Source organism: Buteo buteo, chromosome 8 (genome assembly GCF_964188355.1).
Source record: "Buteo buteo chromosome 8, bButBut1.hap1.1, whole genome shotgun sequence".
NCBI lineage: Eukaryota > Metazoa > Chordata > Aves > Accipitriformes > Accipitridae > Buteo > Buteo buteo.
Window position 1 is genome coordinate 16,244,344 of NC_134178.1, and position 17,155 is coordinate 16,261,498.

The 17,155-nt window shown below is 45.9% G+C and overlaps 2 protein-coding genes across 9 annotated transcripts in view; both read right to left on the minus strand.

The window, feature by feature from the left end:
• MRPS6 (mitochondrial ribosomal protein S6) overlaps positions 1–14,417 on the minus strand; it is a 47,472-nt gene extending 33,055 nt beyond the window's left edge. The window contains exons 1-2 of the mRNA XM_075034800.1: positions 14,404–14,417; positions 13,771–14,320 (exon numbers count right to left, since the gene is read on the minus strand). Coding sequence (XP_074890901.1) covers positions 13,771–14,320; positions 14,404–14,417 — 564 coding nt within the window. The remainder of the gene's footprint in view (positions 1–13,770; positions 14,321–14,403) is intronic.
• SLC5A3 (solute carrier family 5 member 3) overlaps positions 1–17,155 on the minus strand; it is a 38,752-nt gene that overhangs the window by 8,413 nt on the left and 13,184 nt on the right. Inside the window, exons 1-5 of one of the 8 annotated variants that reach the window (XM_075033756.1) lie at positions 13,771–13,902; positions 5,823–5,931; positions 4,541–4,831; positions 2,814–4,428; positions 404–2,470 (exon numbers count right to left, since the gene is read on the minus strand). The exons of 1 other annotated variant lie outside the window; for it this stretch is intronic. The gene's annotated coding sequence lies outside the window, so the exon portion shown is untranslated. Of the gene's footprint in view, positions 1–403; positions 4,429–4,540; positions 4,832–5,822; positions 5,932–9,476; positions 9,758–13,770; positions 13,903–17,155 lie in introns of those variants that run through there. 6 more of the 8 variants (XM_075033755.1, XM_075033758.1, XM_075033757.1 and 3 more) reach the window with 6 other exon arrangements.

Genomic DNA, 17,155 nt, shown 5'->3' on the forward strand with positions numbered 1-17,155 from the left:
TTAGAGAAGAATTTCATGAAGTAATGAGAAAAAATTTGAAGTCTAGTAAAACAATGACTGAACACCACAGACTTTTTCCCCATTATATTTCCTGCTGTATTTATGCAATCCATAATACACATAATTAAATATTTGTAGAACTAAGTAGTAACGCCTTTTACAAGTCAACTTTAATGTTTACAAGTACCTTAAAGGACGCAGCAATTCTGGAGTATTAAATGACCCAAATTCCCCAGAACAAGGCAAGGAACAGAAATATATTTTATTTTTCCTTACTTTAGAGTCTCACAAGCCAACTCCTCAAGCCACTAAACAGGCCTTCCTCTTTCAAGCAATTTTAGGAAAAACAAACAAAACAAAACAAAAACAAAAAAGCAAAAACCCATCACTAAGGAGCATTAACCTGGCTAGTCATTTCCTGTATTGCTTTAGCACTGCACCCCATAAATCTTGTTAGATCCTGGCATCACATGCACGTACTTGAGACACCAGCTGGCTGCTAGAGCTAAAAAAAAAATCAAAGTGAAGTCACAACACTGTCAAAAAACAACATAAATTTAAGATCAGCTGGAGAATCAAGGTTATTCCGCAGGTTTTAGACGAGTTTGCACCTGTCTGGGGTACAGATGATCACAGGGTTACATTTTACTCTGAAAGCTCTTCATACATATCCCACGTAATCTAAGTGAAGAAAAAGTCCCATTCAAGCAAATGACAAAAGCAAAACTACGCCCAACATCCAGCTTTAGGGTATTTCTGTCTGCCATGTGCCTTTTGATACCCACACCTGTGTGGTTTCAGGATTTTTTGGGAGCACCCTAGGCACAGGAGGGAGAAGCAGATGGATTTTGGGAGTGGTCACAGTTGCCAGGAAGCGCTGTTCCCAACACCGTCCATTTGCATCCAAACATGAAGAGAATCACTAACATCAGAGGTAGAAGGTTTTGAGGCAAAGCGTACCCTGCTGCTCTATTCCTGAATCCCCAGTCACACTCAATTCTACCAAAGCAAGTCAGGAAACAGGCACTCATTTAGGCAAGCAGGATTGAAGTGCTCAGTGTAGGGAAGGGCATAATAAAAAGACTTGCTGGCAGACAACCAGGTGGGAAAGGGAGGGACACTGAAGAGCTGCACACTGGCTCCTACCTCTGCCACAGAGATAGGATGCTCCTATCTCCTATTTATGCCTTGGGAGGTATCATTTACCTATACCCACCCAAAATCTTTTAATGGGTTTACAGAGTGCTGGACACTAAGATTCTTCTACTTCCTACAGTGAATTGGCACAGCAAGGGAACAGAAGACCAAAGCAAAGAACCAGTTTAGTCTAAAGATCAGAACAGAAATCTTTAGTATTCAAGATTATTACAGAAGAGTAAAAAACAGGGTCTGACTCCATTCCTCTTCCATACCTACTGGTAAAGGTAATACAGGCACAAAAAAAATCACTAGATCTTTTTTCTGACCGTAAGGTCTACCAGACTTAGAAGCCTTACAAGCATCAGCTTCAGGCACTCCCTCTTCCACTGCATTTGCAGAAGTGCTCTGGCACTATGCTGAAGCTCACATTTCCCTATTAATTCATCTATGATTAATGCAAACACCCAGATAACATATTCTGGTATTTGGGTGGTTGCTGTAGCATATTCGTTTTATTTAAAAAAAAGTAAATAAAAACATTACAAATTCTCACATAGACCGTAATAAAAACTACAGTTAAGGTAGAAAATGCACACACTCCCCCCTCTGCCTTACTTTGTGCATTACTGAAGGCAGCAACAGTGCCGATGTAAGAATGTGCACTTCTCATTAAGGCAGATGTATTTTAAAAATAGCTTACAGCAAACCACAACTTCAACCTTAAGGAGAAATTCACAATCACGTTATTCGTACAAGCTGGCTGTTTTTCAAGAGTAGTTCAGAATCAAAAAAGATAATAAGGGTTTCCTACCACCACCACAAACCCACACGAGAATACAGATATTCATTCTGCTGGAGTTATAGCCAATAATGAGAGACTATGGAGACATGGCACAAAATGGACTGATTACAGTAGTGTGCTAAATTTATCATGCTCATAAGCCTCAAACCACAGATGTATTTTAAATTCTTCCATAGAAGAATTTACATTTATCCCCACCCGCAAATGTGGGTTAAATGGTCTATTAGTTTAATCCAACACAAAATTGTAAACACTTCAGATCATATGACACCATCAGATGCAAGTATAACGTACTATTCTTAGTTTTAAGCACTTTCAAGTAACACTTTAATAGTGTTGTATCTTTTACTGTATTAACTAGATTTTCAAATGCAACTACATTATAATGTTTATACCAGAAGTATGAGTATTTTAAGGGAAGGGCAAGAAGAGATTTTACTCAGACACAGCGGAAAGAAGAAAAATTACTATACAGAAAATTAGAATAATGGGCAAGCTAAAGAAATAGTAACGACCGATATTTTCCCTCTTCTATTGTCCTGCTGTTACTGAAAAACATTAAGACTTGAACTTTAGTTCACTTCCCACCATCTTCCCTGTAGGCTAATCCATGACCTTGCAAAACTATACCGTACAGTAATACGCATAAATCACAAAAACTTGTTAAAACTAGGTCTATTTGATACAAGAGGTACCCAGCTCATCGTATGACTATTACAAGCATGTTCAAGCCCTCTGAAAAGTGTGTACTAGAAGATGCAGCTGCTTTTGAATAAATTGTGACATTTCTCAATTAGGATACTTGCCAAACTACAATGGACTCATTCTATCCAAAATAAACAATATGTGAAGTTTCTTAAGCATTTTCCACCAGAAGGTACAGCCAGACCATGCATTTGAAATAATCAGTCTACAGCGACCTGAACCATCACCTTCGTAATCAACATCTGAATTTTGCAGGGTTCAGCTTGCTTGAGCAGGAAGGTGGAAAGTTTTCAGTAGCCACTACAAATTTGCTGCACTGTCAGTAACTTACTGTACTAAAGTAGCTTCTTGTACCAGTTTCTTAGACCTAATTCTAAAATAACCCTGGAACTTTTTTTCATTACGAAAATGAGATTCGTCCCTCTGAACTTTCAGCAAGTTATGACCTCAAGTCTTAAGAAGGACTTTTGAGACGCCCCATGCGAGTTTAATCTCAAGTTATTAGAACAGCGTACACTGTGGCACTGACAGAAAAGAGACAGAAAGACAGCACTGCTGCCAAGGACTGTGAATTTTTTTCCCTAAGGCTGTTTTCTGGCTGGATCATATCAAAGACACAAAACAATGTGCTTCCCTCTTGTCTGAAGATAGAGGGCTACAGCTTTGGTGAAACAATGCATATGTCTCTCCAACAGGCAGTCTGTCCTTTAAGGAAAAAAAAACAAAGTCTTAAGCAATTCCCTGAAGATATACTAGATAATGTGAAGCAGATTTAGGGTGGGATTTTTAGGAGAAATTTGTATGATTGTTTTAAAGGAAAACTTTCTCCACAGTGCTTTTCTAATAAGACAGGTCTTTAAACATGCCAGAATCAAACTGCTTTCTGCTCAGTCTATTTCTCTTTGTGGCAGATAGGAAGTTTCTCAATTGACTCCCCTTTTCTCTTACAGCTAAAAGAGTCAGTCCCAATGGGCAATGCTTTAAGGGTTAATTTGAGGATGCAGATGCTCACATACCACACAGGAACGTCCACTATCATTTGTTAGCAAATTAAGTACATACTTAACTTTACTCAAAGACTTCAAAGTAGTTTTGAGGTTTGTTCTTAGAAACTTTTTTCTTCTCCACCTTCTTCAAGCACGGGTATGTTAACTCATACCGGTAGCATTTTTACCTACTGAACAACTCACACGCATGGACAAAATGTACCCAGACTGCCAGGCTCAACACCTACATGGAAAATAGTAACAATCAACAATCTCTCTCCCAGAAAAAACGGAATACAAGTATCACGTCTTGAGCAGGCCTGTACAACATTCAATCCCTCAACTGTGTTGTTTGGTCTGCTCACACTGCAGGCTACCTGCTACAGACACACAAGTGAGTTCCTACCAGTCCACTGCTCCACAGTAAACACAGGGTTGTCTGAGGTAGCCTATCTCTTGGAGAAAAAAACAAAACAAAACAAAAAAAAAAAAAGGAAAAACTTTGTTCCATTTATTGCAGCGCTCTAGAAAACAAAAAAATAGCAGCACAAATGTTCTTCATGGAATAACTGGTACATATCAACTTATCCTTACGTAGTACATGCCCTTGAGAAAGCAGGGGCTATCCTTGCCAGCTGCTCAACAGAGCCCTAAACCTTCAGGACCACAGTTTCAGGACCTTCTCTTGAAAACCAGGAGCTGGGGCAGAAGAGCCGGGCAGGAATCCCACCTGAGACCAACAGGGTATGTCATAGGAAGCAGGAAAGCTCGGAGGCAGAAGCTGACCTGTAGCATCTAATAAATAACTTGAGTTAAGGTCTGGACTGGCATTCCCAGCAGCTCAACAGGCTGGAGTAGAAGAGTACTGCATTTACAAGTTACCTGAACCAGCAGCGACCTGACTAACCTGTTTGCCACACGTGCTCTGCTGCCACAAAGTAGTACCGCATCAACACTTCCACTGGCCTTGGAGAACACAGGTGCCACAGAGGCAACTCTGTAAATCATCACTACCATAAAAGTCCAATTTGAGGTGCAAGGTTCAAGTCAGTCACTCAAAGGAGTTGTTATGAACACATAATGCACTTTTTTTGTCTGGGGTTTCGGGAATTGCTCCAGTTCTGGTCTTCATTTTACTGCAGCATCAGAAAAAGAAGCTTGCTCCACAATACATTCTTCTCAATTCTTTTCTAAAGGACTGCAGAAGGAGACATGAGAGAAGTAAGTAACCTCACAGCATGCAGTTCAGCAGAAGAAACAGAGAACTACATTGCATTTGCCAGTCAGAAATGTAATGCTACTGTGGACTATTACAGAAGCAGTAACTGGAGTACTGTAAGGCCAACTGAAGCTGAAGGGCACTGTGACTAACAGTGTTAGATTAGTAGATCAATGTAGTTGTTGTTTTTAACCATACTTTCCCCCTATCCCAAGTGTATACACCTATTTAGGTCTCCCAGCAAGTCACAGATTAAGAAGGGGGGGGGAGGAGGAGCAGAAGAGGATACAGCTTTATTGCAGTGCTCATTCAGTACTCAGTGAACACAACAGAAGTTACAGTACTGCTGAATCGCAAAGCAAGAGGAAGATGGCTTATTTTCTGAAATCTATATCACTAGCAGTGCCTCAGCAAGCCACTTCATGCCACTGCCTGCGGCATTCACATTTGGATGGTTTCTTTCCCCACAAGTCACTCCCCAGCACTCTGTCAGGAATAGTGGATTTATTTGCTTCCACTGTTCTTCCAGAAACTCCAAACACCTGAAGGGGAAAGGTGGGGGGGAGGGGTGGTGGTGGGTGTTAAGCTGGGGACAGAAGAAAGGAGACAGAAAGTTCCTTTTTCTTTGTTAAAATAAAGAGATACCAGAAAGAAAGACCATCTTCTCCATACCTACCTAGACATACTATAATCATCTTACTCAGTCCTTAAGAAAGACTAGTCCATCAGCTTAAGTTTAACTTAAAACTGACTATTAGTTTAAAGAAAATATGTAGGTAAGTACTTCCTTTTCCCCTTGTCAGCCCAAAGAATTGGTTTATGCTTACACGGGGGACAGATGTTATCTGGGTTCTCTGACGAGAGCTGAAAGTACAGCTGCTGCTCAGCACCACTGAGGAACTGAGCCACTCCTCCCCAGCAAATAAGCAGAATCATTCATGTCTCTGCCATAACTCAAGCAGATAACTACCAGAGGCTCAGATGCTCAAAGATGGGTTGTCACTATAAGCAGCTCCACTCCTCAGCAAGGAAACCTTTTCTTTGCAACTGCAGACAGATGTTCTTCCTTCTACAAAGAACTAGAAGCAGAAGAAGAGAGAGGGTACTGAGAAGGCATGTAGTCAACATGAAATAAGTAAAGAGCACTACAGGGCAAAGAGGGAAAACAAGCCATTTTAATGGAAGTGGGAGGGGGCGTCTCCCCCAGGAGATGGCATAAAAAAAAAAAAAAGTAGTTTCTGGCAACATGCAGCGTAAGCAGAATTCTCCCTGCCAGGTATGTGTGTCAAGACATCAGCTTACATACCAAGTTGGAAGCTGCAGAGAAACACTGAGCCCAAAGACTCAAATTCCTTCTTGTGGCAACCTAAAGTTCAGAAGCCCAAACATTTTCACTGCCATTGGCAAGTGCTATTTACCTAAATTAGTTTGATGAAGTACTTAGTCATCAAGATCAACAGCAGAAGAATGGGTAAAATAAGCATAAACATGCAAGTATTTGATTTCTGTAAAGGATTTGGGACCACAGTCAAGTTTTCCAGATGTAGAGGACAAACATTATCACCCTATTAGAAGCACGCCATCAGAAAGTGTTGTAAAATCTCTACCACTACTGAAGATGACCGTTTTCTTTAGCTGCAAGGTACAATGGTGTTACCCATTTGGTGGTTATCACCATTCAGCAGTAACTGATGTAACTGGCATACTCTCAGCCTAGAAAAATGTGCAGGTTCACCCCATTTGAAGAGGATTTTGGCTAGGAGAGTGTAGAATTCAGAAGTTACTTGGGGAATGAGAAAGAAGTAGTGGAAGTGACAGTCACCATGCAACTGGGCAAAATACTAGGAAGAAATTATTCCTAAAATTTCTAGGCAGAATAAAAATATAAAACCAGACTCATTAAGCTTATTTAGGACTTCCTCAAGTTCTTATCACATTTATGGCTGCCCACAGCCTTTCCAAGAACATAAAGCATCACAAGTTTTATTGAAAGGTGAGACAGAAGTTTCATCCTAGAATTTAAGTTTAAGACCCTCCAAACCTCCTAGTCTGGTGGGTGCTCTTGCAGTATTTCTGATCCTTCTTGGGGATTTTAAGACACCAAAACAAGGCTTAAATAAAGTTATATTGGTTATAAAACAACTAGTGCTATTCTACATGAAGCTTTGCAATTACCTATATTAAAAGCTACCAAACATTAATTTATTTTTCTAATAGTCTCAAACACATCAACTCCACCGAACACATTCCCCTCCTGTATCCATGCTCTGCACGTACCTTTGGTTTTGTTTGTTATTCCTTAGATATTTGCATAACTGAAGCACAAGGACTGGCTTGCAAGTGGACAAACCAGGATTAAACAAAGATGTGAGAAATAGCAGAACAACAGTTCCTATGTAGTTCCTCGCAATCTTATTTCTAGGGTTCATGACCCTTCCTTTACACCATCTGCTTCTTTCCATCCCCTCTCATCACCAGGGCTGCTGCATCTTCTTTAGTATCTCATTTGCAGCACCAGTATTTGCACTAGTGCTCCTACTGCACAGGTCCTTCATTTACACAGACCTTGCCTTACTTTCCGTATTTTCACTTCCCATCTTTCCTGTTCCACTTCTACATAACAGTTATATTTTGCCTATCTGTCCTCCCTTTTGTCTTTCTCCCCCTTCACCTTCTTATCAGCTCTTCTACAGAATGCACACCAGAGATATTCCTGTTGGTCCACTGGGCAGGCAGTTTTGATGGGAACCTGGTGCCCAGTGGTTCCTGCTGCCCTTGGATAAGCAGCACAGACGCTGGTATATGCAGCTCTATCAAGCAACTGCTTCCACATCAGCAACTCTTACATTGCCACAGACTTGTAGCAGAGGAGGTTGGGGCAGCTGTAGCTCAAAGAATTGGCAGCCTGCTCTGGCTGGAGTCTGACAAAAAGCAAGGTAAGTTACTTGATCATAATCAACAACCACCAAAGTAATTTTTGGGTGGAAATTGCCAGCGTTATGGCCTGGAACAAAGGAACTGGAGAAATCAGCTTCTGAAAGAATATGTAAAGAAAGCAAGAATGTCCATCATTACAAAATATGGTATGTATGACGTACTAGAAGAAAGCAAACAAACACACATTCATACTTGAATTGATTTAACAGCTTATTCTAAAGTGATATAATGGACATCTTTAAAAGAGTCAGTCACTTTTGAGGGTTTTTACAACAATGGAGAGCAATAATGCTATTTTATCACAACAGGTTCTCCTTCCTTCTTTTTCAAGAGTTAAAGGATAGACAATCTGCTCTCATGCTGAAGTTTACAATCATCTCCCTCTTCATATACATGATGCACCCACATGTATACATACACGCAGTGAACAAATGAGAAGAGATACACAGCCAAGAGAGAAAAGCACATTGCTAAGTAGGTAACAGGGGCAAAGAGAAGTCATATCTTAAAGGATAAGTAGCCATTCCTGCCCACTGAAGAGGGGCCAGCCAAATCCCACTGAAGTCTGCTAGTCCCAGCATGGACACAAGGACCTACCCACAGTCCTGCCTCGGTGCTCAGGCTTGCAGCTCTACAGCTTGGGGAACAAGAGCGGCAGAGTTAACCAGCACATCCCATTACATACAGTCACTCAAGCACATCAGTCGATACGCTGCAGAAGCCTGTATAAACCAAGAGGCTTTCGAATCCCTTATTCTTGCTATCAACTTAGTACTCACTTTGGACAACTTTGCCAAATGCACTGAGCTAACAACTATCCGCCATAAAAAGGCTTAAACTATTTTGTAAAAGAGAATAATCCTCTACCTCCCCCCATATCCAAGCCAGGCAATATCCCACACTTGGCAGAAACTTAGAAGAGGACCACTCTCAAGTCTTAAGATTGAAAAGTGGCAAACGTCAGCCAAGAAGGTACCATTCTCAAATGCTGTCTGTATCACACACTTCAAAAGCCAGTTATTCTTATGGAAATGCTTAAGGCAGAAAACAAAAAGCTGACTCCTACAGGAGAGTCAATGCTAGACCTTGTGGTTTTCCAGTCTTGACTTTTAGTTCCAGCTCCTTGGTCTTCCTTCCAGCACCACCCCATGACACAAGGGTCCTTCCCTGCTAGGCATAATACTGTGAAGAAAAGCCTGTTTCAGCCTACCAAAAAAGTCAAAGGAAATAGAGGAAAACTTGTGTAATTTTAACCTGCTAAGTACAGGAGAGGGGCGGGGAAGATGTACCATTCAACTGTAAGAACAGGCAGGTTCACCAGAAAGGAAAGAAAATACAACAGTATCTGCCCGCTTACTGCCCTCTTCATCCTCCCCACCTTCTTCCTAGCAACTAAGATATCAAAAGCTCAATTGCTGCAGCTGCCTACACAGCAATTAAGCGTAATAGTCAAGATGTCAAGCAACGCTACTGCCCATTACTTTGGTTTTCCTAAAATAGCCAACAATCTCCACAGCAGGTAGGGAATTTCTGAAACATGACAACCCAATCCAAAGGCAACAAACAGATGCTGAAGACAAGTTACATTGTGTGAACATGTCAGTCAAACCGAGAGCCCAGATTCACTGTAGTATTACAGAGGTGTTTGCTGAAACAAGGTAATGAGGTTTTAGACTAGGACACATACTATGTACAGGTGAAGTGGGGGGAGACAAGTATGCTGCTAATAAAATATTGATATGCTTCCTCATTTTTTGTGAAATACTCTAATATAAAGTACTTCCAAACTGTCCATTCACTTCAGTCCCAGTTACAAGGTTGTTTTGTTGAAGACGGGTGTCCCAGCTCGCAACAGTCGAGCAGCAGCAAGAACAGCACGGGAATACCGCCACCTTCTCTCTCTGTCCTAGGTTCCCCGGCTGCCAATTTTCCTTGGAGGGTGTCTCGCATTGCCGCCCTGTGGTCAGTCTGCAAAACAGCATCAGAGCAATAGGAAGCCATTTCCAGCTCTTCCTTCCCCTTCCCCCCCACTTCCTTCCCCGGGCTCTCAGGGGAGTTTCGGCAGGACGAGAAGGGTAGGAAGAGGAAGCCTTCCTGAAGAGCTCGCCTTTCTCCAGCAAGCGACAACTCCTGCTAGCGCACTAGCGGGTCACTACCCTTTCCTGCTGAAGGTCCTGCTCTGCCATAACCCCCCTGCTGAAGGCTGAAGATGACTCTCCTGGGAGAAAGTTAGAAATAATTAGAAATTCATCTTTTGCTATGAATAGTAAAGTTTAGAGCATGAACAGCTGTGTCTTCATTTTGCACCTCTACCTTCACCACAACAGTAGTCTTTGACTCGGGCTCTTGAGGGTAGGCAACGTGTTCTGCACACATCTGCACACTACTGATAACAAGTCTGCCATCAAACTCCCCAAGCTCACCGTGCTATTTGTTATTTGCATGTTGGAGTGCAGAAAGACACACACGTGGGCAAAATTCATTATTTCCACCCTAAGTTCCAGTCACTTCACTGGCCTCATACCTTTCTTTTCCCAAAGCGTCTCCTCCATATACTCACACACGGAGTAACACAATCCAAGTCCCTCACTGCAGCTACTCTTCAAATACAGTGATGCCACAGAGAAGAAGTTTTTTATTTATTTATTTTGGGGGTGCTTTTAGGATTTTATTATTGTTTTTCCTATGAGTCACTGACTGGGGTCTCTGCTGAGCAAGGTCTCTGTCCACAGGCAATTTACAAATACGGTATCTGTAGTGCAAGTCAATTACCTGATCATAGGCTACCTACAAAACGGGACAGAGAATGGCTGCTCAGCTTTGACTTCAGAATAAAGTCACAAGGTTTTCTGAAAAGTACACACAGACAACTGGCAAAAAAGTTTGAAAGTAAAGGTTTTCTCCCTTGGCTTCCCCCCTCCCCGCCAAGCTTTTTGGTGTTGCATTTTTAAGACACGAAAGAAAGCTGAAGAAGTCTGCCAAGAAGCAAGGGGACATGGGAGCATCAGGCAGGACTGAGGGGTCACGCTCACCCTGTAACCACGTCAAGGCTAGCTGGGCAGGGAGGAGACCAGCTACACAACAGACTCCACGGTTCACAACAGAAGCTACGTGCAAGAAAAGAATGAGGAGGGATCCCTGACTTGAACACAAGCCGTGCTAGGGAGCAACAGAGTTTAAAGCAACAAAAATGAATTTGAGGGATTTATTCTGCCTACATCTATGAAAACACCAAGGTAACCATTACAGACAATTGGGGGGAGGGAGGGAGGGAGGGAGAACCCCACAGAATCATGAAGCTTGCCTCTGAAGAGACCCATGAAAGTCTACCAGACTGTAGCTCTGAGAACGTTTGTGCTCAAGCTGCCAGGGAGCTCACAGGAGTTAATGACAGCCCTAAAGCACAAGAAAGCCAGGTGGCAGGGGCTTATTTTTTTTTGCAAGGCAGCAGAGCTGTCAGAGATGAGGAAGGATGCCACAGACACCAAGAGAAGAGTCAGCACTTGCTCAAGCCTCAGAAGGCACCAGAGCACACAGCCACCGCACAGAGGGACATGGCAAGACAGTGAACACCTGCCCAGGGTAGCTTCATCAGAAAGCATTAGTGTTAAGAAGCAATGTAATTTATTCAGGACTGTATATGATCTCTCCAACTTCTACAGGAAGGAGTTGTGCAGTCAGTCCATAATTTCAGACTGTTTTATTAGCCCCATATTCAGGTCTCCATGTTTTCACTAATTTAAGTTAGCATTACAGTCAATATTATGCAGTGCTATAGGGGTCATTAGAGAACCCCTTGCCAGGATTTAGCAGCACCACTACAGAATTTTTTTTCATTACACAAAAAAAGGCAGCAGTAGCAAGATACTGGAACGCGAAAAAGCACCTAGATCTGGTGTACTGTCAACAGCAATAAAAAAACCCCAGCATTGAGACAGACTCTCTAAATTTTAGAGTTACAACAAGGGTAGGTTAAAAATAGCAGTACACCTGAACCAAAACTTAAGTGTTTTAACATAATCACAGAGCTAAAAAACACGTTAAGATACATTTATGAGGAAAGAATATACTGGAGAGTCAAATTTCAAAGAGGAAAAGGTTGCAGATGTTAAATCCTGAGTACATAGATGCTCATTAGAAGCATCTTACAGCTAAAAGCTTATCCCTGCATCTCTCTGCTCAGATCCTAGGAACCAAAGATCCTTTCCACTAGACAGCACTCCATGGCATCCTTTCAGAGTAGTCAATTTATTCGTGTCTCAGTATTATGTCAGATTTGCTACGCTTTCTGTCCTGCTCTGCACTGATAGCATCTGCACAGCATAATGCATCTCCCACATTAACAGCATGTATACAAAAAGCATCTCATCACCTTACCTATGGCTTATATACTGATGAGGAGGGGTGTGGAAAGAAAAAAAATTTTAAAAAATAAATCGCATGTTGACAACCCAAGTCCAAAAGCAGCGTGTTTTGTCAGAGCAAATGCTGCTCCGTGAGGTGGTGCAGCAATGTCACCAGATTTTTTCCCTGTTGCTGTATTTCTCCACTAGAGGACTCACCTGAGAAGTCTACTACAGCTTCTGCAGTTAAGCCAAGTTAAAAAAAAAAAAAAACACACCAACCCTGACATGTGGATGGTACATGTAAAATGAATGGAAATGTACTAGTATGTGTAGCACATGTAATACATGAAGACATGCTTCCGTAACTACAAAAGAAACACAGCAACACTATTTAGCTTCCAGTTATTCTATGACAAATATACATGTTCATTTAAATGAAGGTTAAATGCAAGAGCAAGCATATCCACGCTGGGTCAGATCAGAAGGGTTACAGCCTAGTGTAAGTGCTGCTACATTCCAACACCAGCACTGCATATTAAGCTGGAAAGTAGCAGATAAACAAAGGCTATAGAAGGTACTAGAGAAGGGCCAGTATCAGCTATTATCTTCCAAATAAAGGGTCCCATCCACACAGAGATGTTTCTATTTTATTATTATTTTTACGCACAAGTACACACACCCCCCGCACTGATTCAGCTCTTGTAAACCAGAAAGAGCATCATAAAACCTTACTTGCTCACACCACGGCTTATCATCATGCTGCCAAAACCAGTGGCAACGGTTAGCAACCCTTCCCATGGGCGATACAGCGAGCCGTATCAGCAGAGCTCAACTGGTGTTAGCAACGGCAGGAAAAAATAATAATTACTGAGAATTCCCCGGTACAGAGGGGGGCTGGAGAGGCAGGGAGCTGGCACCCCGCGAGGGGAAGCTCACCGGAGCGAGCTCTTGCTTTTCCCCACCACGGCTCACCACAAGGCCTCCCAGAGGCGAGGGGACCTAGCGTGGAGCTGCTGCAACCTAGCCAGGTACCCAGCGAAGCCATGGCAGGTGCTGGGGAGGGGGAAGGGGAGCACACGGCAACGGAAAGAGCTGGTGCTGCAGAGGAAGAGGGGGACGTGCCGGCACCCGTGTATAGGGGCAAGGAAAGGCTAAGTTCACTTGCACCAAGCTAAAGGACGGGGGGGGGGGGAGATAAGAGAGGGAGAGATGCATCTATTTCGCCAAGCGTGGGATCTGCTTACCTGCGGACCAAAGGGGAGGGGGGAGAGAAGGGGACTGCGGCTCTAAGGGAGCAACTAAGCAAACTCTCCCAAGGAGCGGGGGCAGGGGAGGGTGGAAAGAAAAGAGGAAGGGGAGAGAGGGCAGAAAAAGACACAGGAGCCCGAGGCACCCTGCGCAACTCCACTTCAGAGCGCGGCGGGGAGGGGAGGGGGGGAGGGCAGGGCTCGCCCCGGGGGAAGGGGCCGGCCGGGCCGCCCCCCGCCCCGCCGGGCGCCCGGGCGTGAGGCTGCCGCGGCGAGGCCGACACGCGGCGGCGTGGAGAGCAGGCAAGGAGGGACGGGGGGGGGGGAAGGGGGGTGTCTGTCAGGTCCCACCTGGCTCCCTCCCTCCCGTCTCCCCTCCCTCACTCACCCTTTGCATGGCTTTCAGGATCAAAGCCAGTTCATAGCGGGGCATCTTAGAGCTGGCTTGTGGCGGGAGGAGCGGGGATGCGTCGGGGCAGAGGGTTGGGGAGGTGGGGGCGGCGGCGATGCCGGAGGGGGGGGGGGGGGAACCGGAGGAGGAAGGCGCGTCCCCGGCGGCTGGCGACGACTCCTGCCCGCGCGGCTCCCAGGCTGCACAGACACCCGGGCGGGCGAGCGGGCGGCGCGGCTTAAAGGGGCGCCAGCAGCTGCGCAGGCTCCGCCGCGCCGCCCCCTGCCCGCGACAAGCGCCGCCTCCGCCGCGCACACGCCCGCCCGCCGGGGGGCCGCCGCCGCCGCCCGCCCGTTCGCGGGCTGCCCCGCCGCCCCGGCCCGGGGAGGGGGGTAAGGGGAGGCGGGAAGGGGGGACACCCGCCGCCGGGGAGCGGGCCCGAGGCGGGCGGGCCGAGCCGCGGCGCGGGCGCCTCCTCCCCGGTGCCGGCGGCGCGGGGCCTGCGCCCGCCTTCCTCTTCCCGCCGCCGCCGCGGCGGCTGTGGCTGCTGCAGGGAGTGGAAATTTCCACTGTGTCCGCCCCCTCGCTCTCCCCCCCCCCCCCCCTCCCGCTCCGAGCGCGCACACACACCCGAGACCGCACATGGAGGGGAGGGGGGGAGGAGGAGGAGGAGAGTGCTTGGCGGCGCGGGGGGCCCCTGCGCCTGGCTCCTGGCCGCCGGCGCCCCACGGCCGCGTCGTCCCCGCGCACCTGGGTGGGCTGGCAGCGACGGCAGGGCGGCACGGCGAGGAGGGAGCGCCCCTGTGCTGGAGGACGAGGCGCGGGTGGGACAGGGCCGCAGGTGCGGGGCGCCCCCGGCTCTTCCAGAACCTTCCGTGCCCTAGTGCCTCGGGGCGCCTCGGTGCCTGTTGCCCGCTGACAGGAGTGCAGGTGGATGCGGCCCACCTGAGGGGCAGCAGGGTCGAGGGAAAACGTGCGGCCGGAAGATGGCTGGCCTCGATGCCTGGGTGCTCCTGGCGAGGGAGCTTCTGGCCAAACGTTTCCCAGCCAGCGGTGCTCGGCACGCACCCTTGGCGTTGTACTCGCACGCAGCCATCGAGGTCGGCGGCAGAGATACCCTCTGTCAGCAGCGCGTCTCAGGCTGGCGTCCAGCTGTGGCTGTGCCAGAAGCCTACAACCACCTGCATCCACCAAAGAGGGCCATTTGGAGAGCCTGGTCGTACGCCAGGCTTGTGTCGGCAGTATTTTTTTCTTCCACAGCAGCGTCCCTGCGGGGGTACCCCCTTCCCTCATGCTCACACGTACCCCAGAGCGCCCAACACACAGGCTGGCTTTAAGGAGAGCGAGTTCATGCCAAGTTCTGCCCAAGGTTTTGAAGCCCTCATCGCTTGGCCTTGTCTGCTCTCGAAGAAGAGGGAGGCAGGGGGTGAGAGAGCAGAGCCATGGCTCAAGGGGAAGCAGGGAAGAAGGCAGACCTCGAGATTAAAAAACTTTAATGAAATATCTATCTATGAAATGCCAGCCCCACCCTGTCAAGAGAAGCCTCAGCGTCTCACCTGGGAACCCCAGCCATGCCCTTCCACACCAACAAGCAGGGTCACTTGCTTTTGCTCTGCTTGCACAGCAGGGATACCATAGTTGGTGAAACGAATCCCAGGTGCAGGTATTACTAACTGAAAAATTTTCCCAGCACTTTCCATTGTGACTTGCAGCACAGCCAGCACTGGTAGTGCTGTGGGCCTTCCTTGTCTTAAGCAGATGTTAGTTCTAGGTAGTTCCCTACAGGTACTGTGCCCTACAGGCACAAAAAAGCCTATGTGGATGCTAGGAGCTGTTTTGTGTACCACTACAAGTTATCAGCTGTTCAGGATGAATTGCTTATGCAGAATTGTTTACACATATTCCCAAACTCCCACCCCCCAGTGCTTAGGCAGTAATTGCCAGTCAGCTGACAGGTATAATTTACTGCCTGGCGGTGCTTACCACATACAAGCCCTCCCTGGGTTACGTTGCTTGCTTTTTTTTTAATATGGTGTTGTCTGGCCTGAGCTTATTCCTTGTTCTGAACAGGTGCCCAGTCAGTTCCAGAGGAAATCCAGATAGTTTGTAAGTGATGGTCCCCAATGGAGGTGAGAATGCCCAGATATCCCTGCTGTACACACATGATCGGACAGCCGTTCCCACTCTCCCAGTGCCAGTGGTGGCATGGTCACACATGAGCCACACTGTTCTCTTCCCCCAACGTGAAACCCCTACGCCCTGCTGCTCTACCAACGCTCTACCTGCTTACAACACTCCTTTGCCAGAAAAAAAGGAAACGCATTCAATCCCTGTTCCTGAAGTCTTTCTCCCTCACACGCAGAACTTTATGCAAATCCCCAAGTCTATATACTGAAATATCTAGTGCCGCTTTCAAATGCCAATATTTGATTCTCAGTTGGATATACATTGATATTCACCATTCATACTCATTTCTAACTACATTCCACATGCAAGCCTCGCAAATACACATCTGCATGTGGCCAACAAACCCTACCCCCCCTTTTTTGTGAATCCCAGCCACCCACACCTGTACTTCAACGCTGCATCTCAGGACCGTGCAAACTTAAGACTGAGCCTGAGTCCACTTATACCTGTGCCTGGGATTTGCTCTCGCATGCAGAAACACTTATGCATAAGATCTAATAAACACACTCCCAGACAGGCGTTTATATATTCACTGAATGTGATCTGTATGCCTGAGGGTCTCTCATGCATATTAGCAACACAGATACAGTGACTATATCTGTCTGTGTCTGAATGCCACACATGTATGGGTGTCTGGACTCACGCATCATGCCTACGTATAGCCATGCACACTCACTTATGCACTGACTACTGCATACATCTGCGACGTCCCATATCTTTGTGGGAGTTCCTAATGCTTTCTGATTTTCTTACTACTGATGTAGTGTGTCCGCCAGGTATGAGCTACCTTGAATCTCACAGGTTGGTTTTTTCCTCAAAGCACTAACCACAAGTATCCAAAGATTGTAGAAAACTCTCATTTAATATTTAAAAGCACATGGTTGTAGAGGAAGGTCTGAAAAAACATGTAGTGGCCATGCCCTAAATACTCAGTAAGGAAATATAAACTCCCCTAATATAGAATTATTTATTTTTTTAAGTAACAAGTGTAAACTTGACTTTTGAGAGGCTCAAGTCATGACTTTTTCATGGTGGAGGTTGGGCATGCTACAAAGGCAAACCATCCTCTGCATCTTAGTGTCTTTCACATCCATCCCTATGCCAGAGAGCAGCACAGAGAGTGCTAATGAATAACAACACTCTTTCTAATAAAGCACAAGATAAAAATACATCCTCATGCATTCTATATGGATAT